Source organism: Mytilinidion resinicola, assembly GCF_010093595.1.
Source record: "Mytilinidion resinicola strain CBS 304.34 unplaced genomic scaffold BDZ99scaffold_8, whole genome shotgun sequence".
In the NCBI taxonomy this organism is placed as follows: Eukaryota; Fungi; Ascomycota; class Dothideomycetes; order Mytilinidiales; family Mytilinidiaceae; genus Mytilinidion; species Mytilinidion resinicola.
The window spans coordinates 259,868-286,272 of record NW_022985444.1 but is presented as its reverse complement, the minus strand read 5'-3'; the positions used below and the strand labels follow the sequence as shown (position 1 = coordinate 286,272).

Below are 26,405 nucleotides of genomic sequence, written 5' to 3'. Positions count from 1 at the left end.
TAGCAATCCGCATATCTAGTTCCTAAACGCGACTTCGTCATTCAGGTTTACTTGAAGTGTTTGTTTCAACGTTTGCCGTCCTGACAGTCTCCGATGCAGTTTGCCGTGAGCTGGGTTCCATCGCCGAGCGGTCAAGAGCTGTGCCACTGAAACTCTTGCGAAGAAGACGGAGAAATTGACCAAGCGACCGGGAAAATACAGAAAATCACGTTACAGAACAGAATTCAGGTCTCAGCTTTGGGCCGTACTTTAGGGTTCGCGCAGCTGAGTGATAGTCAAGCCTATCTTTGTCAACGCTTTCGTAGCGTTTCTCGACGGACTACTTCTCTTCGTCTTCCGTTCCGCTGTTTTTGACTTTTGCCAGGTCGTCTGGGAAAATTATTGTACTGGATCTACGAATGCCTAATGACGAACCTCGGAAGCGTGAAAGGCGTGGGGGTAGCAACGAGTGCCATTGCCGCGATCAACATAGCTAGGTCAGACAGCACAATCACACCTACTTAACGGTTAGGACTTGGCGGAGAAACCGAATTCGCACTAGTCTTGTCATACTCGAAGATAACAACGTGTTACAAAGCGTGTGCTGTTGCACGGGTACCGCCTGCAAGCCAACACCCTTTCCAGGCTTCCTCTTCAGCTCTTCTTTCAGCTTCGATTCACCATATCCTCCATTCACAATGTTTCAAACCTCTTCAGCTCCCTAGAAAGAGATGAGAGTGCAATTCCGAAGGCCGATTCATTTTATATGTTGTGTGCTTAGATCCTGCTCATAATCATAACGTCTCTACCAGCGAAGAATGCCCTAAAGATACCTACATCCAATCCATCCATCTATATGATATACCCCCCACAAGTTACGCCATACCCATGAAATGCACGCCAAATCCAAACAAAAACTACCCATAATAGATGAAAACATCCCCTGTACATCAGTTCCCATCATTCACATACTTTATTAAAAGCCCTTCAGACACCACCAACCACCCCTCCCCCCCACTCAAACAGCTCCACTCCTCAACGCCGCAAACGCACTAACCATCGCGGGCGCCACGTGAATCGCCAACGGCGCCGCCGCTGTGCTCCCAAACAAAAACACATACCGCACCATCACAGTCCCCGGATCCTTAATCACATGAATGCCGGGAGAGACACTATTCCCATTGCCCGCCAGCTCGCACCCCAACAACACCCTATGGTTCTGGTAGCTCGAGTTCCGCCACGACGCCTGCAGCGGGCTGTACGAGAACGACGTGCCCGGCTCCTCGGCCATATAGATCCCATTCCCGTGGGCCGCGCCCGTACGCTGGAGGGTCGTCCCGCTGCAGATCTTGAGGCCTTGGGAGAGGATCGCGGTCAGGCGGTCGAGCGACGTGCCGTGGAAGAGGACCTTGGTGGTGCCGTTGCGGCCGACGCGGGCGGCGAAGGCGGCCTCGAGCTCGGGCGCGGCGTTAGCGAGGACGAACTGGTGGACGCCGGGCATGCCGGGGATCTTCAGGACCCCAGACGTGGACGCGAGATACCCGCGGTAGCTACTCAGCACCCACGTGATGAGCTGCTCGGCGGAGCTGTGGGAGGCGCGGAGGGCGGTGGAGACGTCGATGGCTTTCCAGTTCGTGGAAGACATGGCGGGGAGGGTGTTTAGGATGGTAGTTACGGTGGTTAGGTTGCTGATGGGGCAGCCGGGGAGGAGGTCTGCGCGGCCGGATTGCGTGGCGGCGAAGACGCCGAAGAGAAGCATGTCGACGACGTTGCGGTCGGTGCGGACGTCGGTGAGGCGGACGTCGACGCCTGCGCGGTTCCAGATGGTGGTACAAACGGCTTTTTGGCAGGCGATGGGCCGGCGGAGACGAGCCTGGCGGGCTCCGTGAGGCGCTCCGCAGACGATGCAGCTGTGAGCTAGATCGTTGATTTGCTTGGTGATGTATTTGTGGATATTTTGCAACGAGGTGTATCCAGAGTTCTTCAGATGGCGTGCTACTATGCGAGATAGTTGCCACGTCATACGGCTGCTGCGTCCGTGGCAAGAAGGCCTTTCAGGCTCCGCAGCCTCTTGGAAGACCACCCAGGGGTAGTGTTCATCCAATGATTCCGAAACTGTATCGTCTCCGAGGTGTATGCAGAAGCCCGGTGGAAGGTCTCCAACGGTGTCGATAACCAATCGCACAATTACACTTTGTGCCTCACCAACTCCGAGAGCGGCCTTCTCTAGATCCGACATGTGGCTGATTGGAAAGCTCATCTCGACCTCCTGGTCACCATATCGCTCAATCAGATCCATGAGCTCGGACGGTAAATCCTCAAACTCGTCGTCTAAGGGAGACGAGTCCTCAATTCCAAGAGATGCCAGTAAGGCCGCAGTTCCTTTAGGGTCTCTCGCTTTGAGGCCTCCTCGAAGACTATCCAGACGCGTCGCCTCTTTCAATACTTCCGCCACTTGTGCCTCGATATAGGCCGCCGCAGCCTCCACTTTCTCGTTGGATTGCACTTCGCTGACTTCTAGATGAAGCACAGTAGCAAGTGCTTTCACGACTTCTTTATCATCTTTCTCTAGGTCCTGGATCCAACCCGTCAGGAGGACCTCCACTATAGCCACAGGCGTCTCCTGATGTAAATCTATCAGACCTCGATAAACTTCTGCGCCTTCGGGAGAGCACGTAATCAGCCCGCCAATAGCCTTGGCGACATCGGTAACATTGTCGCCATTTTCAGTCAAACGCTGGAGTGTCCAACACATCGGAGCTTCGTAGAGGCTACCGTGGCCTTGGTATTTCCTGAATGAATCCAGAATACAAATCAGATCGACACGGTCGTCCTCTCTGCCGAGCAATATGCATCGAAGTGGCCGAGCATCCCTTTTGTCTGTGCTCTCAAGCTTTTTCTCCAGATGTGTGATAACGGTGACATAATCGGCAAGACATTGAGCCCAAGTGTGAAGAGAAGGTTGTAATGGTGCGGGAGAGCTGGATGTCGAGGCAGTGATAATGTCGCCGAAAATGCTGTTGAGTTTCCACAGCAATTGAAGCCAATCCTTAGCTTTTAGCTTTTCGAGGGCGAAGGATATCAAAGTGTCGGCTCTCTGCTCGATATATTGGAAGAGTATCCACCGCCAGCATTCTACGATGTCCGCATCTTCGATCTTGGCTAACATGTTGGCTAAGACAATGCAAGATCTGTCTGGATCCTTCTGGTATTTCCACATGCAGGCGCAGAGTTCTTCCGCGGTGGCGTTGGTTAGAATCATTACTTGGTCCAAGCATCGGGTGCGAAGATCAGTCTCCATTACCGCGCTACCGGCCACTAGAAGGCTTAATCCACGTCGAGGCGAGTCGGAGGCTGTGGTTTTCCATATTAGAGTCAAGGAGTCTAGTAACTTGGCAGAGGGGTCGTCAATTATGCCGGGTTTGATGAGACGATCCATACAGAACATATCAATGGTCTGGGTCAAGGGAGTAGACTTGACTTTCTCAAAGCTATTACCCCGCGACTCGGCTCTTATCTCAAGTAAAGTAAGAATATGAGACTCGGATAGCCAGGTGCTCAACAGGGTGCGAAGGGATGCATCAAGCAGCGGGTGTAGCGTGGAGGACTCCTGCAGTGTCTTGCCGAACTTGTGGAGCTCGAGGATCAGTTTTATGTTTGGTTTTCCATTGGTGAGTGACTTGTGGGCCCAATCTTGCATTTCGTGAATACAATTCCGTACGCCATCCGTGAGGTACGGGCAGAGGACTCCACGAAGAAGCTCGCCGCTCGGTTCTTCGAGAGCCGGAAGCAGTCGGTTCATGGATTCCCACTCTTTTTGACCAAGCGCATCCTTATGGGTAACAACCTTGGTGACTGACGGAACAACCGAAGAATCCGCAAGTTTACTAGTTCCTATCAATATTTGGAGAGCTTCCTGGGTGACATGTTTTCCGGCACATAGGTGCACAAAAAGCTCGATCGAATCGGCTCCCGCCTTGCAAGAAGTCTCAAGGCAACATGAAAGCCGAGCTAAGATAGTCTTGAATTCTTCGGCCGTCTGGGTCTTGACTTCGATGCTCAGCGTCCCAAAGCGTACGTGGGTCTGGTTGATTTCGGTGATACAAGTTACAAGGGCCTCCCGTATCGACGAATATCTTTTACCCAGGAAATCGGGTCCCTCTAATGCTAATATGTCGTGAAGAACCGCTTTTGTATGGCCTGGGAGGATTTCCAAGAGACGTATTCTATCCAAGTCCGGTTTCCACGCGGCCCATATTCTCCAGCTGGGAAATTGACTGTCTAGGAGTTGCTCCGGCCCCAGATCATGGGACGGCGGTGAAGGATTTTTGAGGAGTTTGGAAAGCCATACAACGGCTGCTTGCGCAGCTGCCCATTGATTCTTCAACTTGAACCCTTCCAAATTAGAGGCAAAATCGACCAAAGCCCTCCGTGTTAAGATAGAGAAATTTGGCATAGATTGGAGGTTCTGTAACAATTTGTCTCTAAGGACACTGGCAACCCCTTCAAGGAATCGCGCCGCGGCTTGCGGACCGGGAGATGAGTACGGGACCAACGCTCTTGCCCATTTGGCCTCCAAATCCGAAACCACGCCGGGCTGTCCTCGATAGTTGACTGCGATGAGGGACTGAAGATATGCATATAGACCGTAATACGTGACTGGAGTGACGTTGCTCTCAACGTTGAGCAAGACCCGCAGGGTCTGCGAGGACATGGCAAAAGCACATGCCGCAATGGCGACATCTCGGTCATCGTAATCGTCTACCAACGCCGCAAGCTTGAAGTCGCGTTCCGCTGGGGTAAGTTTCCCTTTCTTCCTCAGATAAAGATCTGTGTGAGCTTGAAGCTGGTCCCACGGGAAATTAGGACTCGAGGGGTGTTCGTGCGCCGCAGTGGCGGCGACCTTCTTTCAGTTAGCTTTGCTCTATCATGGAAGAAGACATTGATCTACCTGAACCTTCCAGCCATCGCTCTTTCGCTTGCCAAACAAGACCATCTGTCGCTTCTGATTTGGTACCGTTGACAATCGTTGCGATTTGCCGGAAATAGACAAGATATTTTACATATCCTTGAGTAATTGGAAGTGCCTCCAGGCGCAGTATCACGATCTGCTAAATACTTCAAAGTTGGAGATCTCTGTAGTCCTGCGGTACTTGAGTCGCGTGGGTAGACGAAAAGGGTTCCAGAAGGCAGCCTTGTCGAAAATGAATGACTATCCAGCAAAAGAAAGTCCAGCGTCAACAATAGTAGAATACGCACACGTTTCGTACCACAAAGATGCCGTGTAACGAAGAACTTCAACCAGAGAGATAGAAGAGAAAGGTATCAGGCGTCCGATCAGGCTCCTGAACGCCATGCGCTAGCGCCTGAGGCTGTGCGGAGGCTGAAGTTCTCAAGTCGGAGCCTCACGGAAGGCGGGCGTCTTCACCAAAGAATCCGTGCATGCTTCTAGAAGGAATTCAGAAAGCCTAATGAGTAGTTTTGTCCGGTTAAGCGGCACCGGGACATGCTGCGCATCTCCACGTAGGCGCTCCAAAGAGTGCCTCGCGCCAAGTCTCTTGAGTTGAGGGTCCGTGAAGCACGAAACAGCCAATAGATTATACCAGGCCTCGCTCACCCTCGACTGCGCTGGAACACCGGCTAATCTGCGCGGTCAGTCAAAGTGCATTAGCTTGGGGGCCACCCTTTCCTGGCACCCTGGGCACGATAACGCCAAGGGTGGGCATTGTCTCAGCCTTGGCGGTCTTCTGGCCACTGTATTGCAGCCACGTGAGCGCGTGTTGAAGCCAGATAGGTGGTTAGGCGCACAGGGCAGAAGTGTGGGTTTCCAAGGCTGATACATAGCGGTTCCGTGGGTGGCAGGTAGTGATGCAGGAGGCAGAATCCCAGGCCGGTCGGATGGTGGTCGAGACGCCACGCTGACTAAGTCACTAGGTGCTCTCGGCGTCAATTATCTCGACTGAAAGTGACGAGTTTATAGGGAACTTGAAGAGTATATAAGAGTTGTAGATCAAGTAGTTTAGAAGAGTTTAACATAAATATGCTAATCTGTCGCGCCGAAGACATTGAAGGGTTGTGCCCGCCTTGATAGGTCCAAGAAACTCGCCGAGGTTCATTATCCGTAAATAGTCCCTGCCCGTACATCAATCAGAATCTATGGTATCCTACACTATTCCGCGAAGGCAAAAGGCACTCCTAAACCCTTACATCACCGCACACTTCTCGTCCGCTGCTGTGGCAGGCGCTCCGCGATTCTGGCGCAGATGCTGAGCGGCTTGCTTGATAAAGTCGCCCGTCTTATGGAAGCAGACCCGATTACCCTTCGCGTCGAGCACAGCCTCGCCAATGGAGAAGTCGTAGGACTGACCGGTGTGGCTGTCTCGGGCAGGACATCGAAGCCCATTAAGCGCCTTTTGTTCAGCCTCAGGCACTATACAGGGTCAGCCTCTCGTATATTCCCGATCGGGAAGGTGGAAGACTTACGGGTCGCGCAGTACGCCATGAACTCGTCTATCGCATGCCGACTCGGTAGTTGGTCGCTGCTCTGATCGTCCAGAAGGACCTTGCCCAGCTTGTCGAGGTGATCGATCGTAGAAGGTCGAACGCCTTTCGACATCTCGTGCTGCTCAATCGCCAATGCTTTCAAGCGCTGACCGGCCGGGTGCTGTACTATAGCGCGGATATCCTTCGGTGTAAACATCTGCCTGCTCAGAGGGTTCCGCATGATGCCTCCATTAGCAGTAATAGCCTGGGCCAGTTCGTCCATATCCCACGCATATCCGTCTTCGGTAACCCAGAAGTTGGCTCGTTCAATATCCACCACCCGGTCGCCTAACATCGTTTCATCATTCACATAGGTACGTGTATGTAGAATCTCGTGCTCCGCATGCATGAGCGCCGTTTCAGGATGCTCCTGCATGTTCTCGGGCAGAGCGGCGGCCAGAGCGCGTACACGCTTGACGAGAGCCTCGCGGATAGCATCGTTGTCCATCCCAGAGGGTTTTCCATGAGGCGCTCGAAGCCATCGTATCATATCTTCAAGATCGATGACGGCAATCTCAATTGCTTCATCCGGTTTTGCTTGCATATTCCGAGCTACTGCCCGCGCGCTACTGGGCCCCTTCGATCCAGCAACAGTACGGAGCCGGCCATCGACAATGGCTTTGACTGCAGAGTCATCGGTACGCGCCGGTGTAATGCCGTTTTGGTGTTGTAGTGCCCGGATGTGGAGGAGATCTCCCAACAGGCCTTTCGCTCGACTTTGGAGCTTTTTGTAACTTTGCGAGAAATCCTGCTTTGCGGGTTCTATATTGGCTGGTAACTTGGCCGGTGGGGGCGCGGCAATCTTGACAACTTGAGGAGCCTTCGGAGCTACGGGAGCTTTTGCCGTCTTCTTCGTAAGCATAATGACCCAGGTTTTGACATCGGCGTCGTGAGGAGAAAGCTGCTTCAACTCCTTGACATTGTCGTTGGCGGCATCGAGCCATCCAACTGCGATGTATTGCTCGATGAGTAGTTTCCTGGCTTCGATTGCTGGTGGATTCCGTGAGATTTCCTCGAAGAGCTCGGCGATAAGAACCATATCGGGCTCGCCAGTTGCGCCCGCCGGAGCGGCCATGGCTTTGACTACATTATCTATCAGTATCGAGTTCCTTGTCTGCATGACTGATGAAGTTTTGTTTTCGGTGGCTGTTGATAACGTTGGCGCGGCCGTTGGTTGCGGCCATCGTTGGCTTTGAGACCACAGGTAGCGCTCTCGTCTTGGGAAGCGTCTCCTTTTAGATGACCCCGTTCATGAAGGTGAATGAGATGTGTATGCTCCCCAAATCATTTGCGAAAGAGCCTAAAATCCATCGTTTGAATGCACAGTACAGCTGGTGTGTTCGAAGGTTGTCTTGATGGGTGATTACGAATGCGACTGAAGCTCAATCTTGGTACAGAGAAAGAACGAGAACGGTCTTACAGTGGATCAATTACACCACGACCAATATGGTGTCACCTACGTTGAAGGCAATGTACCAAAATTGCGGGACCTAGACTCGATAGCCTCGGCGGGGTAAAAATATAGCAAGGCTGTTAAGAAATGTGAGGGTGAAGGTAGGAAAGATGAAGCAACGTCACGAATAACCGATCGCTGGATTACATTAATGGCGCCTTCCGATGAATAATTTCATCAGTCATTGCCTATGATCAGTGCCAGAGAGGTTGGTTAGCTGGAAGGGGGAGGGCGGTGCATGGAGAGTTGCGGCCTAGATAGGGCGTGAGGCTGAGGTTGTCGCTTTGGCCAGTAGATTGAGGCGCATGTTGATTGGCACCCCAAAAGGCAGAATCTGTAGCCTCGCAACCTCGAAAGACGATTAGACGTATGGCTGGTTTGATACGATCATTAGTATCAGGATTAAAGAAGGACTAATTAGAAATGATGTGTTTTGCTAGAGTGGCTAGAAACGATCACGTGATCTGGCAAGCTCAGGCATCAATATCATGTATCAAACTGCGTCTCTAAGGCCTCCAAGTCTAAATACTACTAACGATACAATCTAGCAAGGAATCTAAGTCTAGGATATCCGCAAATCACCAAAGAATATCAGCGAACTCCCCCAAAACCCCATTCTTTCCCCCATCAAACTCCTCATGCAATCCATCTAATTGTGCAAACATCTCCGCAAATTTCAAGCCCCTTCGCCTCTCAGCCTCAATTGTATCCCAATTCCACTCCTTATTATCGTTATCCTCTGGCAGTATCGCATCATCCAACAATGCGCCATTACTCCCCTCGCTGCCTTCCTCCCCTTTATAAACCCACCCGTCCGGCTTCGGCGGCAACATCTCACTCCTCACCAGCACCACCTCCGGTGGAATCGTTAGCCTTCCCTTCTTCGTCACATACTTTGCAATACTGCTCGCGAACACCGCACCCCTCAGCTTCTCCAACCTCTTCTGTTCCTCCTCCTTCGCTTCCCCATTCGCCAATCCCCCATTCTGCTCCCTAATACAGGACCCATATCCCCTCCGCCCCGGTTGTACCGTATAATGCTTCGGCCTCGCGACTCCCGGCTTGACCATGTGGCTTACGAAATACATCCACTTCTGATCCCAACATAGCACTCTTGTCCAGATCTCAAATTTCTCATACGGCTTGATCTCGCGCTTGAAGTGGCAGCTGACCGCACCCAGTGCGAGGCCATCTTTCCCCTTGATCGCAAGCTCGGCGGCGCTTGGGGGAAAGGCGGCGTGGCGCTCGGCGATGGATTTACGGACCCCCGTGCGGATGATCTGGGACACGAGGTGGGTGCGCGAGATGTCGAAGTCGGAGAAGTAGGTTGAGTTACTCTTATGGAAATTGAAATCCGTTTCCAAGATCGGAGAGTGGGTGGACATTATGGAGGGTTCGAAAAGGGATCGGGGACCGAGTTTTGGGGCGGGGAGGTAGATATGGGCGAAGTAGGAGCGGAAGAAGCGCCACTGCGTGTGATAGTTAGTTGAGTATTGGCATAATAGAGTAACACAAAAGCGTAGCCTTCTAGCCTCCGAGATGCGTGTGAACAAGAGGCGTCTGGGGGGATGTCTTGAAGGAGTCCGGATGAGATGGGAAGTAACGTACATGCCACACCAGCGGGAAATTCTTGAAGTTCGCAAGAACCATGAAGATTGCGAACGCCCGCCAGTTTCCTCCCGGGGTATTGAGTCCCAGAGTCCGGGAAACATAACCCCTCAGCGTGGGCTGTGTCAACAACGCGATGAGAAGGCTGCCCAAGCCAGTCAGGCTGACAGCTTGGGGCAATCTATGAAGGTTGGGCATCGCTAAAGAGGTATTCTAGGTACACAATGAAGGGACAGGCGCCGGCGCCCAGGGGAGTTGATATACGCAGGATGAGAGGCCAAGCAGGAGTCAAATCTTCACGTTCACTGCTGACGACCCTTAGACCCTGCATGTGCCGAGGCTCGGATGATGTGTTTATCCACATCCGACACGCAAGCTTCGCTGCATAAGGAAGTAGGCTAAGCTTGCTGGGGATAGCTTGCGATATGCGATAGTTCAGTAATCACTGTATAAATCTCCTCGGCATGTATATAAGGCATGCTTTTGAAATGGGGACTGTGTACTCCACTTAAGTCCCAATAGTTATTAGCCCACGGAACGTAAAAGAATTTGACACTGATTTAGGCATATGTCAGTCTGGATTGTACCCGATAATGCAAGAGTGGTAAACCGGTAGAACCGATAGCAATCGAAAAGAATCAGGGAACGCTCGAGTCAGGCTAAAGAGAGTGGGGCACAACGTTGAGACCAGGAAATCCATGAATTCACATGGCGGATCCAATGCCAATAGAGTCTGATATACAATTCAAGTGGATTATGATCGCTGGTCGTCATCTCGCTCTAATGCTCGTTATACAACTTTATCTTGACCGTACCCTTCCTATTTCGTCCAAACCCAACCTTTTCCAATGGTTCACCTCTTCTCCGCGACAGTTCTACTCCGAAGTTCCTCAAGGCAGTCCACGCTGCTTGGCGGTGATGGTGCACGGCTCTTTCGAATGCCATGCCCTCAGCCCGGCCTCTGCAAGAATATGCCCTTGGAGCAGGCCCGTCCCGCTGCGGACTCTAGCTCCTTCTCCCTTCTCCTTCTCGTCGACCCAGACCCGAATCTCGTCAATAGTGGCGCTAACCTCGAATACCCCACTACATAGCAGGACTATGCCAAGTTCGGACTCCATCGTCTGACCAGGTTGCAGCACAGGAAGCTTCCTCTGGAGCACTCCTGTCCATGAGAACCGCTTATCCAAATCAAGCGCGGCATTGTGCGGCAGATTAGCAAGCGATGGTTGGAGTCGAAGCAGCGGGTAGATTGGAGTTGAAGATCGGTTGTGTATCTTCGTCTTCAGCGTAAGGAACTCGTCGACGTAGACCTCGAACTTGGCAGCTCCCGTCTGTCGCACGATTTCATCGTCGTCTTCGTAATCGGAAGTAATGTGCATGCTGATCTTCAGGTCGTCGAGTTTAATCGCCTCGACCATTCTGGAGGTTAAGCGGATGCCTCGCAGGTCGATCTCTCCGTGCCGAGAATTGCCTTCCTCCTTCCAAGAGCCTCGAATACATTTTAATAGGCCGTCGCGGTACCAGAATGCTTCCCGATTAGCCCTCTCAATTTCTGGGGAGATTTGACTTGCACTGACGACAAATTGGCGTTGGTTTGCGGGGTTGAGCGATGGGATCGCAGCGAATGGATTTTTGAGGTATGTCTTAGGTAATATGACGGCGATTCGATTGACGTGGCCCGGTTGGATGACCTCATGGACGGTATAGGCTCTTGGCCACTCTTTATCGTCGATTTCGTGGTTTGGGGGTTTATCGCGTACTTGAATCGATATCGACAAGGGATTCGGCCAAGCGTTCCGTAGATCTAAAAGAAGCATGCAGTGCTCATCATCGTGTCCTGTGATCCCGATTTTGCTCAGCAGTTTGTGAAATCGATTGTCGCCCTTCTCGGTGGACTCTGATCTTAGCCTCGAAGGCGTCAGTTGGTCTTGGCCTGATTTCCGTAAATAATTTGACCATGCAAAATCGCCAGTAAAAGGCAGTATATCAGGACGGTGCAACTGTATACTAGCATTGACCGTAATGGAGATAGGTACTGCTAGCTGTCGAGTGAAGAATCGGTCTTTGACCTCTGATCGTGGCATTCCTAAATTCGCGTAGTCAAACTGGATGATGCCATCGGTCAGCCGTACCCTTCCAATGACTTCGATATCAAACGAAGCTTTTTCGCCGGGCTTGATTTCAATCGCCTCATCTTCACTCGCTTTGCACCAGCGAAATGATGGATAATGCGCTAGTTGTACTTCTAGCTCGTGTAACTCTGATGGCGGAAGATCTTTGTTCGACATAGCTGCTTGGATAGCAGCGCTCGCCGAATCTTGGAAGGATATATGGATGAAGTCGACGGAAGTGGTTTTGGAGATATTGTGAAGGGTAATTGAAAACTTCTTCCTTTCGCCTTCAAGAACCATCAATGCTGATTGGGGAAGAGAGATGCTAGAGAGTACAACAAGTGGCTGTTCGGGAACAACAGTCATAGCCATCGACAGTGGAGCGGGAATTTTTGCTGCTGATGTCTCTGTAGTTTGTGATGTAGTTGACTCGCCAGAGACTGGACGGGAAGGAGGTGAAGGTCTCGAGGCTTGGAGCCCGATGTTCTTTATCTTCGTGTCCGGCTCTAGTCTCCACGGATCCGCATAGATGGGAAACGTACGTTCTCTACATCCTTTTATTTTGACAATACATCCAGTGATGCTCAGAGTTCCTGCATTACCAGCAGTTGCTCCCAGCGAAAATTTCTGGGTCCGATACGGTCCTAACATCAAAGACCTTCGAAAGGCAGTGAAACTAGTACCATCACCAGCGAGTCTCAACGATTCAACCTCCACCTCGAAATCGTAAGGATTTTGCAGCGCCACAACAAAGCCATACTCTTCATTGGCCACCATGAAGTGCTCCGCAAGGTCAGCATCAACCTGTTTGAGAAACGGATTGTGTATGAACGGGCCGTCTTTAGTCGAAGATATCTTGCTTAGATCGTCCTGGCGGTGCTGAATGAGCAAGCGTGGCCGGGGAGCCTCTATGGTGTACAGCCCCCGAAGAAGAAAGTCGTCCCAGTAGTCGGTTTCAATGTTTTGCAGGCCTAAGCTGCTGGCAGCTCCGACCATACGTGTGATTTTGGTTGCCAGCCGAATCTGCTCTTCTCTGGCCAAGGATACAAATACCTCCGTACTATTTGGATGAGGCGCTGTCCCAGGGCCCGCAATCCTCAGAAGAGCCGCTGTATAATGTAGCACGCCCTGGAAGTCCGGCAGCGCCTCACAAAAGTCTATGCACATCCTCAAAATGTCTAGTTTGAGGTTAAGGTTCCCAAACGATCTCATCGAGGAGGCGTGTAACAGTCTCTTGAGCGACGTATCGTCTCCATTGAAATTGCATTGGTCTTGGTGCGTAGATCCGTTAGTCACGCTAGGGTGACCTGGTGTGCCCGATGATGCCGTTCTTTGATCGGGAATTCCATAAATTTCGCACAACAAGCCGAGGAACGCGTCAATGCCACTTTCGACTTCCCCGTCTCCAAGGTTGATAGATCCGGCACCTGAGGACCCTCCACTGGCCATGTTGAGAGCTGCTAGACCTGCCGCAGGGTGAACACCCATCTCCGCAGCCCCAACCTTTCGAGCTTGGACAAGCCCAGGAATCAAGGAAGCAACAAATTCCTTCATGACAATAGCCTTTTTCCTCTGAAGTCCGAGCGACGAAAGTACTGATGCCACTCCAGCTAGTATCATAATGCGGTCGGTTGCAGTCATACTCCCAGTCTCCAAAGGAGTGGGAAACGCACGGAAAACCAAAGCGGCAATTTCGTATCTCGTTGGAGAGATTGTCGGCCTCGGCAATGATAATGCGAACGCAGGTACTAGTGGATTGCCTCGAATAAGGTGCTGAAGTGCGTCATCGTTCAACTTACCACCGCAAAGATTCATCGCAGTAAGAATTTTGGAAAACCGTATTATGCACTCTGAAAATGCCAGTGGGGGCAGAGCCTCACCAGGAAAATTAGCTGCTCGAGAGTAGAGGTTAAGGGTCATGTTTATAAGATCCGGAAGGACGGAATTGAGATTTTGCATCGCAACCGAGTGGCTGGCGGGCTTGGGAAGGGTGACAGTAGATACATCCGAAACGCTGTTGGATGGTGTATGCTGTGGCGATTTGGTGGTTGAAGATTTTTCTGAAGCTGGATAGCAGATCGATGGGACCTGGGAATTTGGCACGGTCAGTAAATGAGCGAAGACTTTGATGGCCAACCCTCTTCGAAGTTGGCATCTCGGAATAGGTCCTACTACTCACCTGAAAATCCAGCCCCGACCACGCAAACAGTAACAGGCAGACGAGAATGTTTTCGAGCCCTTTCGCATGCCATAGATGATCGCTAAATGCACGTGCCCTTGTAGCATTTTCAACTAGTTCTTTCATTGCATCTTGCCATCGGCCCGCGCACATGTACAATGTGCCTATGACGATACCAACTCGGCCTCGGCCCTTATTACGCGCTCTTTCTCCAACGCCACCAGGCCCAAAACCATGTACTGAAACTCTGTCACGGCTCGAGTCTCTAAGTGTCGCATTCGACTGGGGCGTAGAGCTGTTGGTACGTGAAAGAACAGTAGAAGCAGACACTCCTGGTATTTCATCGAACGTTCTTGCTGGCGGCGTCTGTGTGTCTGAAGTAATCGGCGAAGTCGATCTCGAGTCTCCCCTTGAATCGCCACGGACGCTCGCAGCTGTGGAAGAGGAAGAAGGTAATACTGGCATTGACATGCGTTGAAGGTTGTTCTGTGCGTTGGTTGCGGGAGAATCCGGCCGGGAAGCTGAGATTGCCTGCGAGCTTCTTCTTTGAAGCTGGCTAAGAGAATCTGGCATCGTCCAATCCGAACCGTCCGAATTACTACCCGGTTGGGACGATGTGGGCGACTTCACCGTTGGCAGTGCCTGAAGCGACCTTGCCAACGTGGTCATTTCCGCTAACAGGGTAGCGGTCAAATCGCACATGAATGTTTTCATTGTAGTTGTTTTAAGCTGTGATGAGGGAGGAACAAGTATGGTATCCTCGAGTAGACCTGTGGGGCGTGTTTGATGAGGACAATCAAACACCATAAGTCTGTGTAAATACACCCGAGGATACTGTTCACGGAGATCATCTACAGCCTGTCGAAGTTCTTCTGCATTTTGATCAGATTCTTCAAAATTCTCACGTCCAGCTTTGGATGCGACATCTGCAGCATCGGGCACGGCCGACAGCCAGGCATATTCCTTGGCGTCAGCGATTCCAATTACCAAGAGCGGTTCTCTGAACTGCTCGAAAGGCGACAATGCAAGATGAGAAGGCGTAGGTAATGATGTTGAAAGTTCATAAAACAGTACGCCGCTAGGGAAAGCCAGCGGAGAGAACATATCTACAGGGGTCACGATCAGTAACTTGTTTGACATCGTTCTCGGGGGGGCACCGTACTTCTATCAGGGTGAGCATCAGGGCTGATATCCCCGAGTCGGACCATACATTCTGGCTGCAAGCGATCCACGAACTTCAGGAAGCGAGACCGTTTGATTCTTCCCACCGGTAAGAGAAGGGTGCGGATTCTCGCCGGCGCGATGGGGGAAAGAGGATCCATCACCATCTCCACATCGGGAAGCTTCCTAAGGAGAGGAGAAGGCTATGTGTCAAGGACGTTCGATTTGGACATGATCATTATGCGAGCTCGGAGCAGTACTAGCTCTTGGGATATCGAATGCCGTCGCTAATTCTGGTGTTGAAGTTCCCGTCGGTGAAGCCTGGGCTTGGCGCTACTAGGCTACTTTCGGACTGGCGCTGGTTCTATTCTAACCGCGTCAGCGATCCCTGGCGACCTCCTGCTCTCAATAACATTGGGCATCACAGCTCCAGACCTGCTCATCCCCACACCACAGCTCTCTCTTTCCTCGTTTTCCTTGTCATAGCATTGCTTGGTGTCTTTCTAAGCGTGCACGCATTTTCTCCTACTGTTGGTTCATGCGCATCCTCAGCTCGACTTGCCACCTAGGCTGCCAGATACGTCAGCTTAAAGCGAATGTTCGAGACACAGCTTAACTACGGCTTCACTCTCTGACCGAAGATTTCACTGGCTTGAGGACGCTCCGGCGGGGTCTTTGAATAGATATTCAGAGCCAAGTAACTCCCCCACCATCTAGATTATCACCACCACCCGCCAGCTTCCTCGAGATTACGCCTGTTGCCACCCCCCGTACGGAACTTTTGTTTATCGTTATTAGCAGGTCGTTGGCCGGCTGGGCCACTTCGGACAACGTCAAACGTCGTGCTTGAGCACCACCGCAAGGCCCTATCCAGTGCTTGATCGGCTCTTTCTGTCTGGGTTTTCAACGTGCTACTCTTAGCTGCCCGTAATTATGGCCACTATGGATTTTGCGCGACTGCGCAACCAAGCTATGAACGACGGCCAAGATAGTGAAGTTACCGTGAATACAAGAGCGCTCATAGACAAAGTCTTGGCGCGCTACTCTTCCGAACACACGACGCTGAGAGAGCTGATACAAAATGCGTCCGACGCTGGAGCAAGCACTGTGGTCATAAAATACGAAACAGATCCATCACTAAATGTCCCCGCGCCGCAATCCTCCGATAAGTCGGTACTGCTGAAGCACGTGATTCAGCATCACACGCTTAGGCGACTGACCGTTTCGAATAATGGACAACCATTCTCGAACGCGGACTGGAGTCGACTAAAGAGCATCGCGGACGGCAACCCAGATGAAACAAAAATTGGTGCATTCGGGGTTGGATTTTACAGTGTGTTTGCCGACTGCGATGAACCTTTCGTTGTGTCTGGTAACAAAATGATGGCTTTCTACTGGAAAGGAAATACGCTTTCGACGAAGGTCGCGGCTCTCAGTCCTGAACAATCGTCATCCGACACGACCTTTTCTCTGGAATATCGTCAAGCCAACCCTTCGTCGCCCTCCTACAATCCCTCCAAGGCGCCCAACCTCCCCTCGCTTTGCCAGTTTCTCTCCACTAGCCTTACCTTTGTTGGACTTAGTTCGATAGAGTTACACCTAGATGGCCATAAGATTGCTTCTTTTGGAAAGAAAACGTCTCCACCTACGGACATCCAAATTCCCGCTGGCTTGAATCCCAAAACCGAAGGCGGCCTCATGACAGTATCACGGGTATCTCGACAGAGCTCACAGATAGATGCTGTATGGAGCAATGTTATAGCTACTGCACAGATTCCTGCTAGGCGCGTCGTTGATGCGGTACCCGCGGAAATAAAAAATGCGGGCTCTTCGCTGAAGAGTTTCTTCTCAAAACTTTCGGGGACTACAAATACGACATCTAGGGCTGCAAGACCTCTTATTCCCGTCGAAAAGCCTGTCACTTTTGGAGAGGATATCTCCGGTGACTCTCGTGCAGTAATTTTCTTGCAAGTCTGTACCCTAGAGGCCGACACGCATGTGACCCGTGGATTCTCTGCCGAGATTGAACGAGCTACCAAGAAGCCGCCACCAAAGAAGACAAGAGTTGCGCTACTGACCTCTCCTTTCCAAGAGAAACTGGAATCGCTTTCAACGGTGTCCGGAACTACATCCGACCTCTCGGCAAAAATCTTCGGTGACATTCTTCCCACGAATGCTGGCCGAATATTTATTGGATTTCCAACCGCTCAAACCACCGGGATTTTGGCACATATTTCTGCGCCTTCCTTGATTCCCACCGTGGAGCGGGAAAGCATCGATCTCAATGCTCGTTACATAAGTAACTGGAATTATGAGCTCTTGAGGGTCGCCGGATTGGCCTCCCGGATTTCCTACGTGTTGGATATATCCGAGATTAAAGCTAAGACAGCAAACGACGGTACTAGGGTATCTTCTTTGATTCCGAAGGCAGCCTACGTGCTGCAGCAGTATAGTTCCAGTCTTTCAGCTCCGTCAGGACTGGTCGGACAAACGATTGAAGATGCCTTCTGGTCTTGCAGCAAGGAGCGTTCTATCGATATACTATCCTCGAAAGGTGTTTTGCCGAGCAAATCCGTTCGAATGCCTGCTGAGACTTTGAGTTTCTTAGGTGAAGTTCCAATGGTTCCACAAGAATTAGCAACAGGAGCCATGGCGTTTATGCTTAGCCTCCACAATCGCGGCTTCATCTCCGATTTGACGATGGAGGATATCAGAAAGGGCCTTGAAGCACGTGCGTTGACCGACATAGAGCTCATGGAGTTCCTCAAATGGTGCAGTAGCAAACTCGACTCTGGAGAACTGGATCCACCCAGTGTGCGTAATCTCTTTGCTGTCACAGTTGCTGCTTTACAGGATAACAGCGCCGATGCTGGGTCTGGCACAATCCTTCAACTTTCCACTGTTGAGAGCTACGTCAACTCCTCGCGAATCAATCCAACTTTGCCAATTCCATCGTGGACAATGCCGTTCAAATTCACGAACTCGATCCCTGTCAAGCAACTGCAGATGTTTGGGTGGCAAGAACTGTCTATCGTGGGCTGGTTGCGATTCATGACTAGCGGGAACAATCTCACCAATTTTCTAGCATCCGAAAGCCTGGCTACTCAGACTCTTACACTGATTTCCAAGGGCTGGGATCAGATAGATGCAAGTTCGAAGGAGGCCGTGCGAAACATTCTCGCCCCCCACCCAGTTTTGCCAACCAAAATGGGAATGAGGCGTCCAGAGGAGGCCTATTTCACAACGGTCAAACTTTTTGACAACCTCCCAACAGTCAAGCCATTTCCAGGAGTAAAGGATAAGTTTCTGCTGGCTCTTGGAGTACGTAAGACGATCGAGCTATCCGTTGTGTTCGAGCGAATGAAGGCGCCCCAAGGCGGCCAAGATTCTAAGGTTAGCTGGAGCCATATGGAGCTCATTCGCTATTTCGCCTCCGTGCTACAAGAAATTCCACCGAAAGACTTGGAGCGCCTACGAGAGACGCCTTTTCTCCCTGGGATTGGTTCTGCATCGAAGCCAGATCAGCTCTACAAGGCCAGAGATCTGTATGCTCCCGCTCCTTCTATCGGTGCCCTTGGCTTAACACAAATCAAACTACCTCAAGAGCTCCAATCCCAGCCTCGCGAAAAGAAGTTCCTTCTCGCCCTTGGGCTAATGGAATATCCATCCGCTTTCACCATAATCAAAATCATGGAAGGGGCGGGCCAAGCCAACAATCGCCATCTTTACGATCTTTCTTTGATATACTTCTTGCAAAACTACTTTGTAAATGGATATGAGAAGGACAAGGCAAAGATATCCACCCTCAAGATTCCTTTCCTCCCAACTGAGCAAGTCGACTTCCCAACTCTCGTGGCGCCGTTTCAGTGCTACAGCAATGAGACTGCCCGTTGTTTTGGTTATGCAATCATCCGGGCCGATCTTTTCACACATACGGACAAATTTGGGCTACAGCGGGACCCTCCGATCAAGGATGTCGTGCAGAAGCTGTTGTCGCAGCCTGTCAAGAGCAAGATGGAGGCCGAGGTCAAATTTTCATACATGGCTAGCAGATTAGGGGATCTGGATTTCACCAAACCCCTGTTGACAAGCTTGAGTAGCGCCAAGCTCGTTCCTATCTTCAGGAAGTACCATGCTACCGGAGGATTCGATGGGTTTAAAGAGAAACAAGCCGGAGTATCGGAGATGCGGATACATCACTACGTGTCCCCAGACTCGGTGTTCCTCGGCATGGATCAGGAGTATCGCGACCTGATCGAGTACGTTCAGTACGGACCGGAAGCAACGACTTTTCTTCTGAAAGCCGGCGCCAAGCATGAACCTTCCATCTCCGAGCTCGCGAGGCTTCTGGCTGAGAATCCGCCCAAGTTTCTTAGTACTATGGGACATGAAAAGTACCTTGGCTTGTTGAGGAAGCTTGCGGAGCAGGCTCCCCAGCTTTGGAAAGACAAATCATTAGCAGATACACTCCGGAAATCCAAGATCCTACTTGGCTACAAGGATATCAAGACCGAATCGAAGAAAGAGTATACCGATGATGATACTTATGACGATGACGACGTTGCGGGTCTGCGTGAATGGCTATTAGTCGGCGGCAGCGAGGTTACAATAATAGACGAAGTACATTGGTATTCAAAATTCCGGGACTATCTCATCGCAGCGCCACAAGAGGAGGTTTTGGAAACTTTCTATGAGAAGTTTGGTGCCAAGAAAATCTCGGACCAAGTGAAAGAGGAACCGCGAATCGGAAATCCTCTACGCGACCAAAAGTCTGCCTTGAAGCTGCAAGAAGCCATCTTCGAGCGAAGTAGGCTCTTCCTCCACGAATACGAGAGGGATGCATCTTCTCATGTGGTACGGCATGACGCGAAGTGGCTCACCTCGAATCTAAGGGTGGAGCTTGTCTCGTGAGTTCTGATTACCAACATTTGTTCTGCCTTGATACTGACTCATATGGTTCAAAGGGACATTGCAATACGCGTCTCGCTCCTAGACCACAACGTTGCCTATTCCCAGCGACGTACTGCTTTCATCCGCCGTGTTGGCAGGCATCAGCGCATACTCTCCATCGTTCAGAAGTACGACCACTATGACGTTAGCAGTCAGCTTATCCCGCTTTTGATTAAGCGTCCGAAGCAAAACGATGTAATCGCACTGGAGCAGATCCTGACCGAGCCTCTTCGACGACTTCAACAGAAAGGAATCAATGTAGAGAGGATCCTTCGCAAGCAGGAGTACGAGGCGCGCATAGCGCAGCAACAGGAACTAAAACGCCAAGGCGAAGAGAACGCTCGAAGGGCAGAGGAGCTAAAGAGGAACCCAATTCCGGAACAGCCCGCCAACGGTCACGTCAAGGAACCATCTCAAAAGGAGTCGTCTCGCAACGAGCTATCTCGCAATGAGCCAGAATCCCCAGATCTGGCGCCAAACATGCCCGGTGCCTTCGGCAGCCCCGAACAACCTCAAACCCCGGCTCCTCTAAACAGAAACCAACCAGCCCACAAGAACCTTTTCAACAAGTTCGCCAAAACCCTCGGCTTCGAACAAGACAAGCGGCCCTCCTCCACCAACCCTCCCCAGATCTCAAAGGACCTCCAAGCCACCAAGAAGAACATCCAAAACGCCATCAGCGAGTGCCGCCCCGCCGGCCGCGACGTAATCGACTCCAAGCACCACGCCGACGCGACCGAGCTGGACAAAGGCGGCTACTGCAATGACGAGCAGGCGGAGAACATCGCGAAAGCGTACTCTGTCCCCATCGACGGCGTCAGCGTAGATGTGTACTTTGGGAAATTCGAGACCGAGACACCGAGGGATATCGAGGCGCCGCTTTCCGCCTTCTTGCCCCTCATCCTCGCTCTCACCAAAATCTTCGGCGTCGATCCGTCGGCTATCAACATTTTCTTTGACAGCAAGTCGAACACGGTCGCTTTCAACCTCTCGGGTTCGCTCTTCTTCAATTTGGCGTGGTTTATGGAACTGCATTGTGCGGAGTGGGGAACTGAGGCGGGGAAGAACAGGGCGTGGGATGCGTGGTACCTGACGTATTGTCATGAGCTGGCGCATAACCTGGTTAAGGATCACAACGCGAGGCATCAGTGGTATCAGCAGCAGATTGCGGTCGAGTTTGCGAGGGGGTTTAGGGCGAGGTTGGGCGCGTATCTAGGGGGAGGGAAGGCGCAGGCGAGTTTGCTTGATTAGAGGTGTGTGTGACTTAGCTGTTGATTAGATGGGTGAAAGAGGGTCTTTGCTCTTATGCTTGGGTGGGCGATAGGCTTGGATAGGTGTGCATGCTTGGGAAGGTGGTTTCGTTGTGATTATAGGACCTGGCATTGGGCTTAGATGTTAGAGAAGTAGATGAGAGCGCATGGTGATATTCTGCTCAAACCCTAGTATATCTTTCTACTTTCTTGCAGCCTTTTAGAGCCTAGTATTTGTGAGTGACGGCGTCCGCATAGCCATCAGATATTCCTGTTCCTGGGAAAGATTTCTCGTTCAAATCCTCAACATCACGATACAAGAATGCACGCATACTGAAGCGCTGACATTCACATAGTACATAGATGTATCCATTTAGTGCTGTTTTTCATCCGGTGTAGTTTAGTGTAATGGTAAGAACGCAACTGGACCGCGAACTTCCGTTCGTGGGCGTTGAGACCTAAGTTCGATTCTTGGCACCGGACATATTCATGTCTCCTTTCCTTTGCCGTTCAAGTATTTTTAGGCCCCTGTTTTTGATGTGGGATTATGCAGTGCGCATCTTAGGATATCTAGTATCTGACTATTTTTACAGGTTCTAAGTGGAGTGAGTGGAGTGTCGCGATTACACGCTTGGGAAACTTGTTGGAGTCCTCCCGAGGTTGGCGCTGGCTATGTCTTGCGCCAGAGCTCAACATTGTGGCCACTCAACCGGAACTGACGGCCTCCCCACCTCCTCCTTTCCTTTTGTGCTCCAAAACCCACCGCGTCGCTTCTTCCAAGTCATTCCACTGTTCCTCAGTGCACTCAGGGTCATTCTTACAGTCCCTAAGCCCATCGTCCCGGAGCCCTGCAAACATTTCAACTAACAGTTCGAACGTTTCGTGGAAAACCCATCCGTCTCGACGTAGCATATTTTTGTCAGAAAACTGCTGCCATAGGTCCTGGCTTTGGTTAAAGCCCTCAGCCGACTCGCGGTGTTTCTCGAGCTCGGCGGCGGAGAAGTGGTAGGGGCATGGCGCGTCAATGCCCAGGGTTTCCCAGTCTCTAATCGAGCACTTCAATTACACATCGACCCAGAAGAATGTGAAAAGGTGGGTGTAGAAAGCGCTTACCGTTCCAATCTCTTCAAGATCTCGCGAAGTCTGACGAGATCGCCATCCCAAGTGCCCTCCGCGCAGGCTATCAGTTCCCCAATTCTGTCGCAATGAGGATGCGTGAGCGTTTTATGAAGCAAGGGGTTCTGCGCTTCCGTCTTTTGGCTGTAGAGACGCGATGATATAGATCGAGATACTGTGTCACGCATCTCTGCCTTCTCTTCGTCGTCCAACTCGTTGAAGTTATCCGGCAGCTCCAGCATCAGGTCTCCGGCATAGCGTATACAGTGAGGCACGCTAGCGGAATGGAAGAGCGGTCGGACAGAGATAGCCTGCCAATCAAAGATACAGGTGATTTTGCCTTCATGAACGAGCACGTTCTGATCGTGCAGTTCCGAGTTCCAGAGGCGGAATGATATGAGATCCGGGTCTTTTGGCGTAACTAGGGGTATAACGCTGAGGTACTTGCGGAGCATTTCTATGTGGGCTTCTGGGATCCGTTGGTTGTAGCTTACGCTCCATCGATTGGTCATGTCGAGGGAGTCCGGAGTGGCGAATCGGCGAAGCCAGGCGATTTCGTTGTGAGCGATTGACTCGAAGTAGTCTTGTGCTGTGCGCCCTGTAAAGTGGTAAGTAGAACACACGGAAGGGCCGGATTGGAAGACGAACAGGGACCGCGATTGAGATCCATGTCCGATTTTCCATTCTTCCAGAACTCTCTCTCGGTTGTTGGACCGATTGCAAATCTACTGAGGCTCTCCCTGACATCTTCAGAAAAGTCACCGGTGATCTCCACTTCTTCGCAGCCGGGTAGGCCCTCATTTGCGTAGTATATAGCACCAGACCTAGACGCAGAATATAAGTTTCCCCCAAACAAACACCAATAACCGCGATACTCACTTGCTAAACTCCACCTTCAAAAATCTCTTTTCAATCTCAACAAGCTCATCAATAATCCTCTCCTTCTCATACAGACTCATCTCCCCCCAAAGATACACCAACTTCGTCCCTATCTCCCACCATCATCAGCCTCTCCCAAAAACATCAATCTCAGCAAAACGAAAAAAAAACCGCACCTACCCTCCACCTTCTCTGTAACCACATACTCCGCCCCGACCGCATTCTCCTCCTCCGGCGCACTACTCCACGCCAGCACCCGCGGCGCCGGCACCCCCAGCACGTCGCGCGCAAACGCCATCGTCGCCACCTCGGACGCGGTCGTGTACCGCGCCGCGCCCGCGTTCGGGTGCGGCACCCGGGCCTCCACCTCGCGCCCGTCGTCCAGCACCAGGCGGAACAGCTTGAAGTAGTCCGTCTCCCAGACTTTGCGCATCGAGACGCATGACTGCGCGCCGGCGGCCTGCGCTGCGACGGCTTGCAGCGCGGCGGCGTTGAAGGCGCGGTGGCGCGCGCGCAGTTGCTGGGGCTCGCGCCAGAGGAAGCGGCCGTAGGTGTAGTTGAAGAAGTCTTGGGAGTCGTCGGGGGTTTGGGGTGGTGGCGGAGCGGGGGAGGGGGTGGAGAGGGGCCTGGTTTGCGGGGCAGGGATTCGGACGAGTTTTTTAGGAAAGGGTCTGGAGGATTGGAGGAACTTGGGGCATGTTGAGGTAGCCTGGACGAGGAGCCTAGGAGTAGGCATTGCCCATTTGATAGAGAAAGAACGTATGTTAGTCTTGAGAGCGAAGAGGGTGGAAGTTTAGATATTGCTGATGTGAGCGTGCACGGTTCATTACAAGGACCCCTTACTACCCTGGAGGCTACCTTTGTATGGTAAAAACTATGATACGATGGTTCACACGTGAGGCTATCGTATTCACATGTATTCAAAGGTACATTCGGAAGTTAATTGACTCGGCGTGAACTCAGAATCCTCATCCATTTTTTGAACAATATATATACATAGGATAGCTAGCAAAAAGCACAAGCTCCCAAACTTAGAAGACAAAGTATATACTAGAGAAGCAAAAGGAGTAAACCTCATTCCCCAAGCTCCCAAACAGATGTCGTGCGAGAGACCACTCAGACCTTCCCAACACCCGCATTACCCTTCACACTAGAAGCAACGCCAGAGTTAGCAGCAGCAGACGCAACCGTCTTGCCATTGAAATTCGAGAAGAAGCTCGTAACAGAGCCAGTAAGCGTGCCGCTGCTTCCAAACGCATTGAGCTGGCACACATGACCCAGGTAAGTCGAGCAAGCTTTGTTGGTCGTGGTGTCCGGGGAGGAGAACACACTGCCAGCAGAGCCAGAAAGAAGCGGTGTCACGACGTTCTGGAAGACGTTTCCTTCCGCAACCACGTAGCCACCGCTGGCGACATCGAAGGCGTGGCCGCTGTTCGCATACCAGTAGTTGTTAACTGCGTGAATGAGGGAGTTGCCGCCGACCTTTGGCGAGCGGCCGCTGGTGTGGTGGATGTAGTTGCCCTTGAGGGTGACTAGGTCGCTGGAACCGGTGAAATATAAGGCCCAGTAATGGTGGTTATCGCAGGTTGCCGACCAGGACGTTGAGCCATCGAACTCGTTGTTGGTGATGGATACGCTGTTGGAGGCGGTGGTGCCCAAGACGACGAATTGGCGACCGATGAGAGAGATCTTGACGTGATCTATCCAAACTAGATCTGCGCCTGCGATGGTGACTGCATCCCCTCCCCAGATGTATTGAGGGTTCAGCTCGGTGATACGGATGTTCTGGATGATGACGTTCTTTGATCCATTGGCGATGCGCAGACCCTTGCCGCGAATGACTCCAGAGCTTCCGATTCCAATGATGGACTTGTTTGGGGCGACGTCGATGGGGCTGACGCCGGCTTTGTCGTAAGTGACGCTGATAGAAGTTGCTCCGGTTCCAGCGTTACCGTTGGTACACCTAAGAAGCATGTTAGGTTAGCTCCATGTACAGCAATTTTGGGGAGGTTGCAGTACCAGTCAGCGTGATTGATGGCATCCTGTCCACCATCACCCGGGCACTTGTTCGAAGCAGGTCTGCATCCTGTCTCGGTCACGGAACCCTCACTACCGATGAAGTTGTACCTAGAAATTTAAGATTAGACCAGTACGGTGGTAGTTGAGATAGATGATGCGTACTCTTTGTTGAGGACAATAACTCGGGTCGTTGAATCAGTAAGCCAAGTCTTCAACTCAGCGATATCAGCAGGATATTGAGGAGTAGCAGAGCCACCACCAGTAGTGCTCGCAGCAAATCCTTCGGGGGTTCCAACGACACCGACAGCTACGGACCGTCCCGCAAGCAGCATAAGCGAAAGAAGCGAGAAGATTGACATGCCCGGCATGTCTGAAAGGAATGAATGGGTTTGAAAGAAAGAAACAAAGATAGTGCCTTGGATGGACGCCTTCTAGCATCACTTTATTATTGTAGTCCCCGCCCAGCGAAAAAGATTGCAGTGGGACCTTCCGGAAGATTTGTATGCATACAGTGGGGTTGAATATAATTTTCCGGTGACTATTGCGAGTAGTTTCGGCATATTACCTTCGATGGAAGCATTGAAACACTTGGCGATGGTTAGCATCGTTCAATCTAGATTAGTGTCGGAGCAAGGCGTGAACGAGTCAGATCCGATGATTCGCCTTGTCCAAGGACATTTTATTCATGCAGAACATGCGATCGATTCCATGTGCCGAGCTATATTAAAGGAATCAATCGGAATAGACGGTTTCTTGCGTAGTATAGGCTTTTGATAGGGAAGAGGGTAAAGGTGTCTAAATGATGTGCAGAACATCAGGCCGCGGTACATAGAATAGTAGAATACCCAGTACGAAACATCATGGAGAATGCTCCTGCTGTACGTAAGAGCGTTTTGTTTTGACTCCATTGCCAAGTCAACGTGGTGCATGATGGTGGATGGACGGAGATGAGGTTTTGGAAAGATAGCGATGGGAAACATCCGTCAGTAGATGGCCCCTGATAGCGTGAACCCTCGCTGGTTAGCGTGGTAGTTAGCTTCTTACCCACGTGACCTTTCGCTCCACCACAAGTGATTATCAAGAGGCCCTTCGCGGTCAATATTGGAAATTGAAACGAAAGCACGCGGTGGGTTAGAGTCTCTTTCAAATTTGTGCAG

General features: G+C 51.4%; 7 protein-coding genes and 1 pseudogene across 8 annotated transcripts; 2 read left to right on the top strand and 6 right to left on the bottom strand.

The window, feature by feature from the left end:
* Window positions 1-3,968: 3,968 nt before the first annotated feature.
* Window positions 3,969-5,226, bottom strand: BDZ99DRAFT_508216 (uncharacterized protein; the record flags this gene model as incomplete). The annotated part of the gene is made up of 3 exons (XM_033724307.1): window positions 4,931-5,226; window positions 4,166-4,882; window positions 3,969-4,115 (listed from the first exon to the last, which is right to left on the bottom strand). Exons 1-3 carry the CDS (start codon window positions 4,973-4,975, stop codon window positions 3,969-3,971), a joined length of 909 nt encoding a protein of 302 aa, XP_033577616.1. The 5' UTR covers window positions 4,976-5,226.
* Window positions 5,227-5,968: 742 nt separating this feature from the next.
* On the bottom strand, window positions 5,969-8,043 carry BDZ99DRAFT_414801 (uncharacterized protein). The gene is made up of 3 exons (XM_033716738.1): window positions 7,943-8,043; window positions 6,463-7,605; window positions 5,969-6,409 (listed from the first exon to the last, which is right to left on the bottom strand). Exons 2-3 carry the CDS (start codon window positions 7,595-7,597, stop codon window positions 6,183-6,185), a joined length of 1,362 nt encoding a protein of 453 aa, XP_033577615.1. The 5' UTR covers window positions 7,598-7,605; window positions 7,943-8,043; the 3' UTR covers window positions 5,969-6,182.
* Window positions 8,044-8,458: 415 nt separating this feature from the next.
* Window positions 8,459-9,861, bottom strand: BDZ99DRAFT_497651 (uncharacterized protein). The gene is made up of 2 exons (XM_033723531.1): window positions 9,584-9,861; window positions 8,459-9,444 (listed from the first exon to the last, which is right to left on the bottom strand). Exons 1-2 carry the CDS (start codon window positions 9,779-9,781, stop codon window positions 8,554-8,556), a joined length of 1,089 nt encoding a protein of 362 aa, XP_033577614.1. The 5' UTR covers window positions 9,782-9,861; the 3' UTR covers window positions 8,459-8,553.
* Window positions 9,862-10,085: 224 nt separating this feature from the next.
* Window positions 10,086-15,295, bottom strand: BDZ99DRAFT_414796 (hypercellular protein-like protein HypA). The gene is made up of 3 exons (XM_033716737.1): window positions 15,036-15,295; window positions 13,874-14,979; window positions 10,086-13,782 (listed from the first exon to the last, which is right to left on the bottom strand). Exons 1-3 carry the CDS (start codon window positions 15,199-15,201, stop codon window positions 10,474-10,476), a joined length of 4,581 nt encoding a protein of 1,526 aa, XP_033577613.1. The 5' UTR covers window positions 15,202-15,295; the 3' UTR covers window positions 10,086-10,473.
* A 253-nt stretch (window positions 15,296-15,548) lies between these two features.
* Window positions 15,549-21,465, top strand: BDZ99DRAFT_414793 (uncharacterized protein). Its single transcript, XM_033716736.1, has 3 exons — window positions 15,549-15,731; window positions 15,833-19,941; window positions 19,999-21,465. The coding sequence occupies exons 2-3, from the start codon at window positions 15,968-15,970 to the stop codon at window positions 21,233-21,235; spliced, it is 5,211 nt and encodes a 1,736-aa protein (XP_033577612.1). The 5' UTR covers window positions 15,549-15,731; window positions 15,833-15,967; the 3' UTR covers window positions 21,236-21,465.
* A 158-nt stretch (window positions 21,466-21,623) lies between these two features.
* BDZ99DRAFT_t47 lies at window positions 21,624-21,717 on the top strand (annotated as a pseudogene). Its single transcript has one exon. The product of its transcript is annotated as a tRNA-OTHER (tRNA).
* Window positions 21,718-21,757: 40 nt separating this feature from the next.
* On the bottom strand, window positions 21,758-23,965 carry BDZ99DRAFT_508211 (phosphotransferase enzyme family protein; the record flags this gene model as incomplete). The annotated part of the gene is made up of 6 exons (XM_033724306.1): window positions 21,758-22,279; window positions 22,348-22,948; window positions 22,999-23,174; window positions 23,230-23,338; window positions 23,410-23,855; window positions 23,919-23,965. The coding sequence occupies 6 exons, from the start codon at window positions 23,963-23,965 to the stop codon at window positions 21,940-21,942; spliced, it is 1,719 nt and encodes a 572-aa protein (XP_033577611.1). The 3' UTR covers window positions 21,758-21,939.
* Window positions 23,966-24,187: 222 nt separating this feature from the next.
* BDZ99DRAFT_441179 (pectin lyase-like protein) lies at window positions 24,188-25,580 on the bottom strand (the record flags this gene model as incomplete). Its single annotated transcript, XM_033717755.1, has 3 exons — window positions 24,188-25,192; window positions 25,249-25,356; window positions 25,411-25,580. 3 exons carry the CDS (start codon window positions 25,578-25,580, stop codon window positions 24,346-24,348), a joined length of 1,125 nt encoding a protein of 374 aa, XP_033577610.1. The 3' UTR covers window positions 24,188-24,345.
* Between the last annotated feature and the right edge of the window lie 825 nt (window positions 25,581-26,405).

Bases quoted from the DNA above. Each gene is read 5' to 3' on its own strand.
- BDZ99DRAFT_414801 (XM_033716738.1), bottom strand. From the start codon at position 7,597: ATGGCCGCTCCGGCGGGCGCAACTGGCGAGCCCGATATGGTTCTTATC. The intron at 6,410-6,462 runs GTAAGTCTTCCA...GACCCTGTATAG, and splicing joins CATGGCGTACTGCGCGACCC to TGCCTGAGGCTGAACAAAAG.
- BDZ99DRAFT_497651 (XM_033723531.1), bottom strand. From the start codon at position 9,781: ATGCCCAACCTTCATAGATTGCCCCAAGCTGTCAGCCTGACTGGCTTG. The intron at 9,445-9,583 runs GTACGTTACTTC...TATCACACGCAG, and splicing joins ATTTCCCGCTGGTGTGGCAT to TGGCGCTTCTTCCGCTCCTA.
- BDZ99DRAFT_414796 (XM_033716737.1), bottom strand. From the start codon at position 15,201: ATGGTGATGGATCCTCTTTCCCCCATCGCGCCGGCGAGAATCCGCACC. The intron at 14,980-15,035 runs GTACGGTGCCCC...TGACCCCTGTAG, and splicing joins TGATGCTCACCCTGATAGAA to ATATGTTCTCTCCGCTGGCT. The intron at 13,783-13,873 runs GTGAGTAGTAGG...CCAAATTCCCAG, and splicing joins GGTCGGGGCTGGATTTTCAG to GTCCCATCGATCTGCTATCC.
- BDZ99DRAFT_414793 (XM_033716736.1), top strand. From the start codon at position 15,968: ATGGCCACTATGGATTTTGCGCGACTGCGCAACCAAGCTATGAACGAC. The intron at 19,942-19,998 runs GTGAGTTCTGAT...TATGGTTCAAAG, and splicing joins CTAAGGGTGGAGCTTGTCTC to GGACATTGCAATACGCGTCT.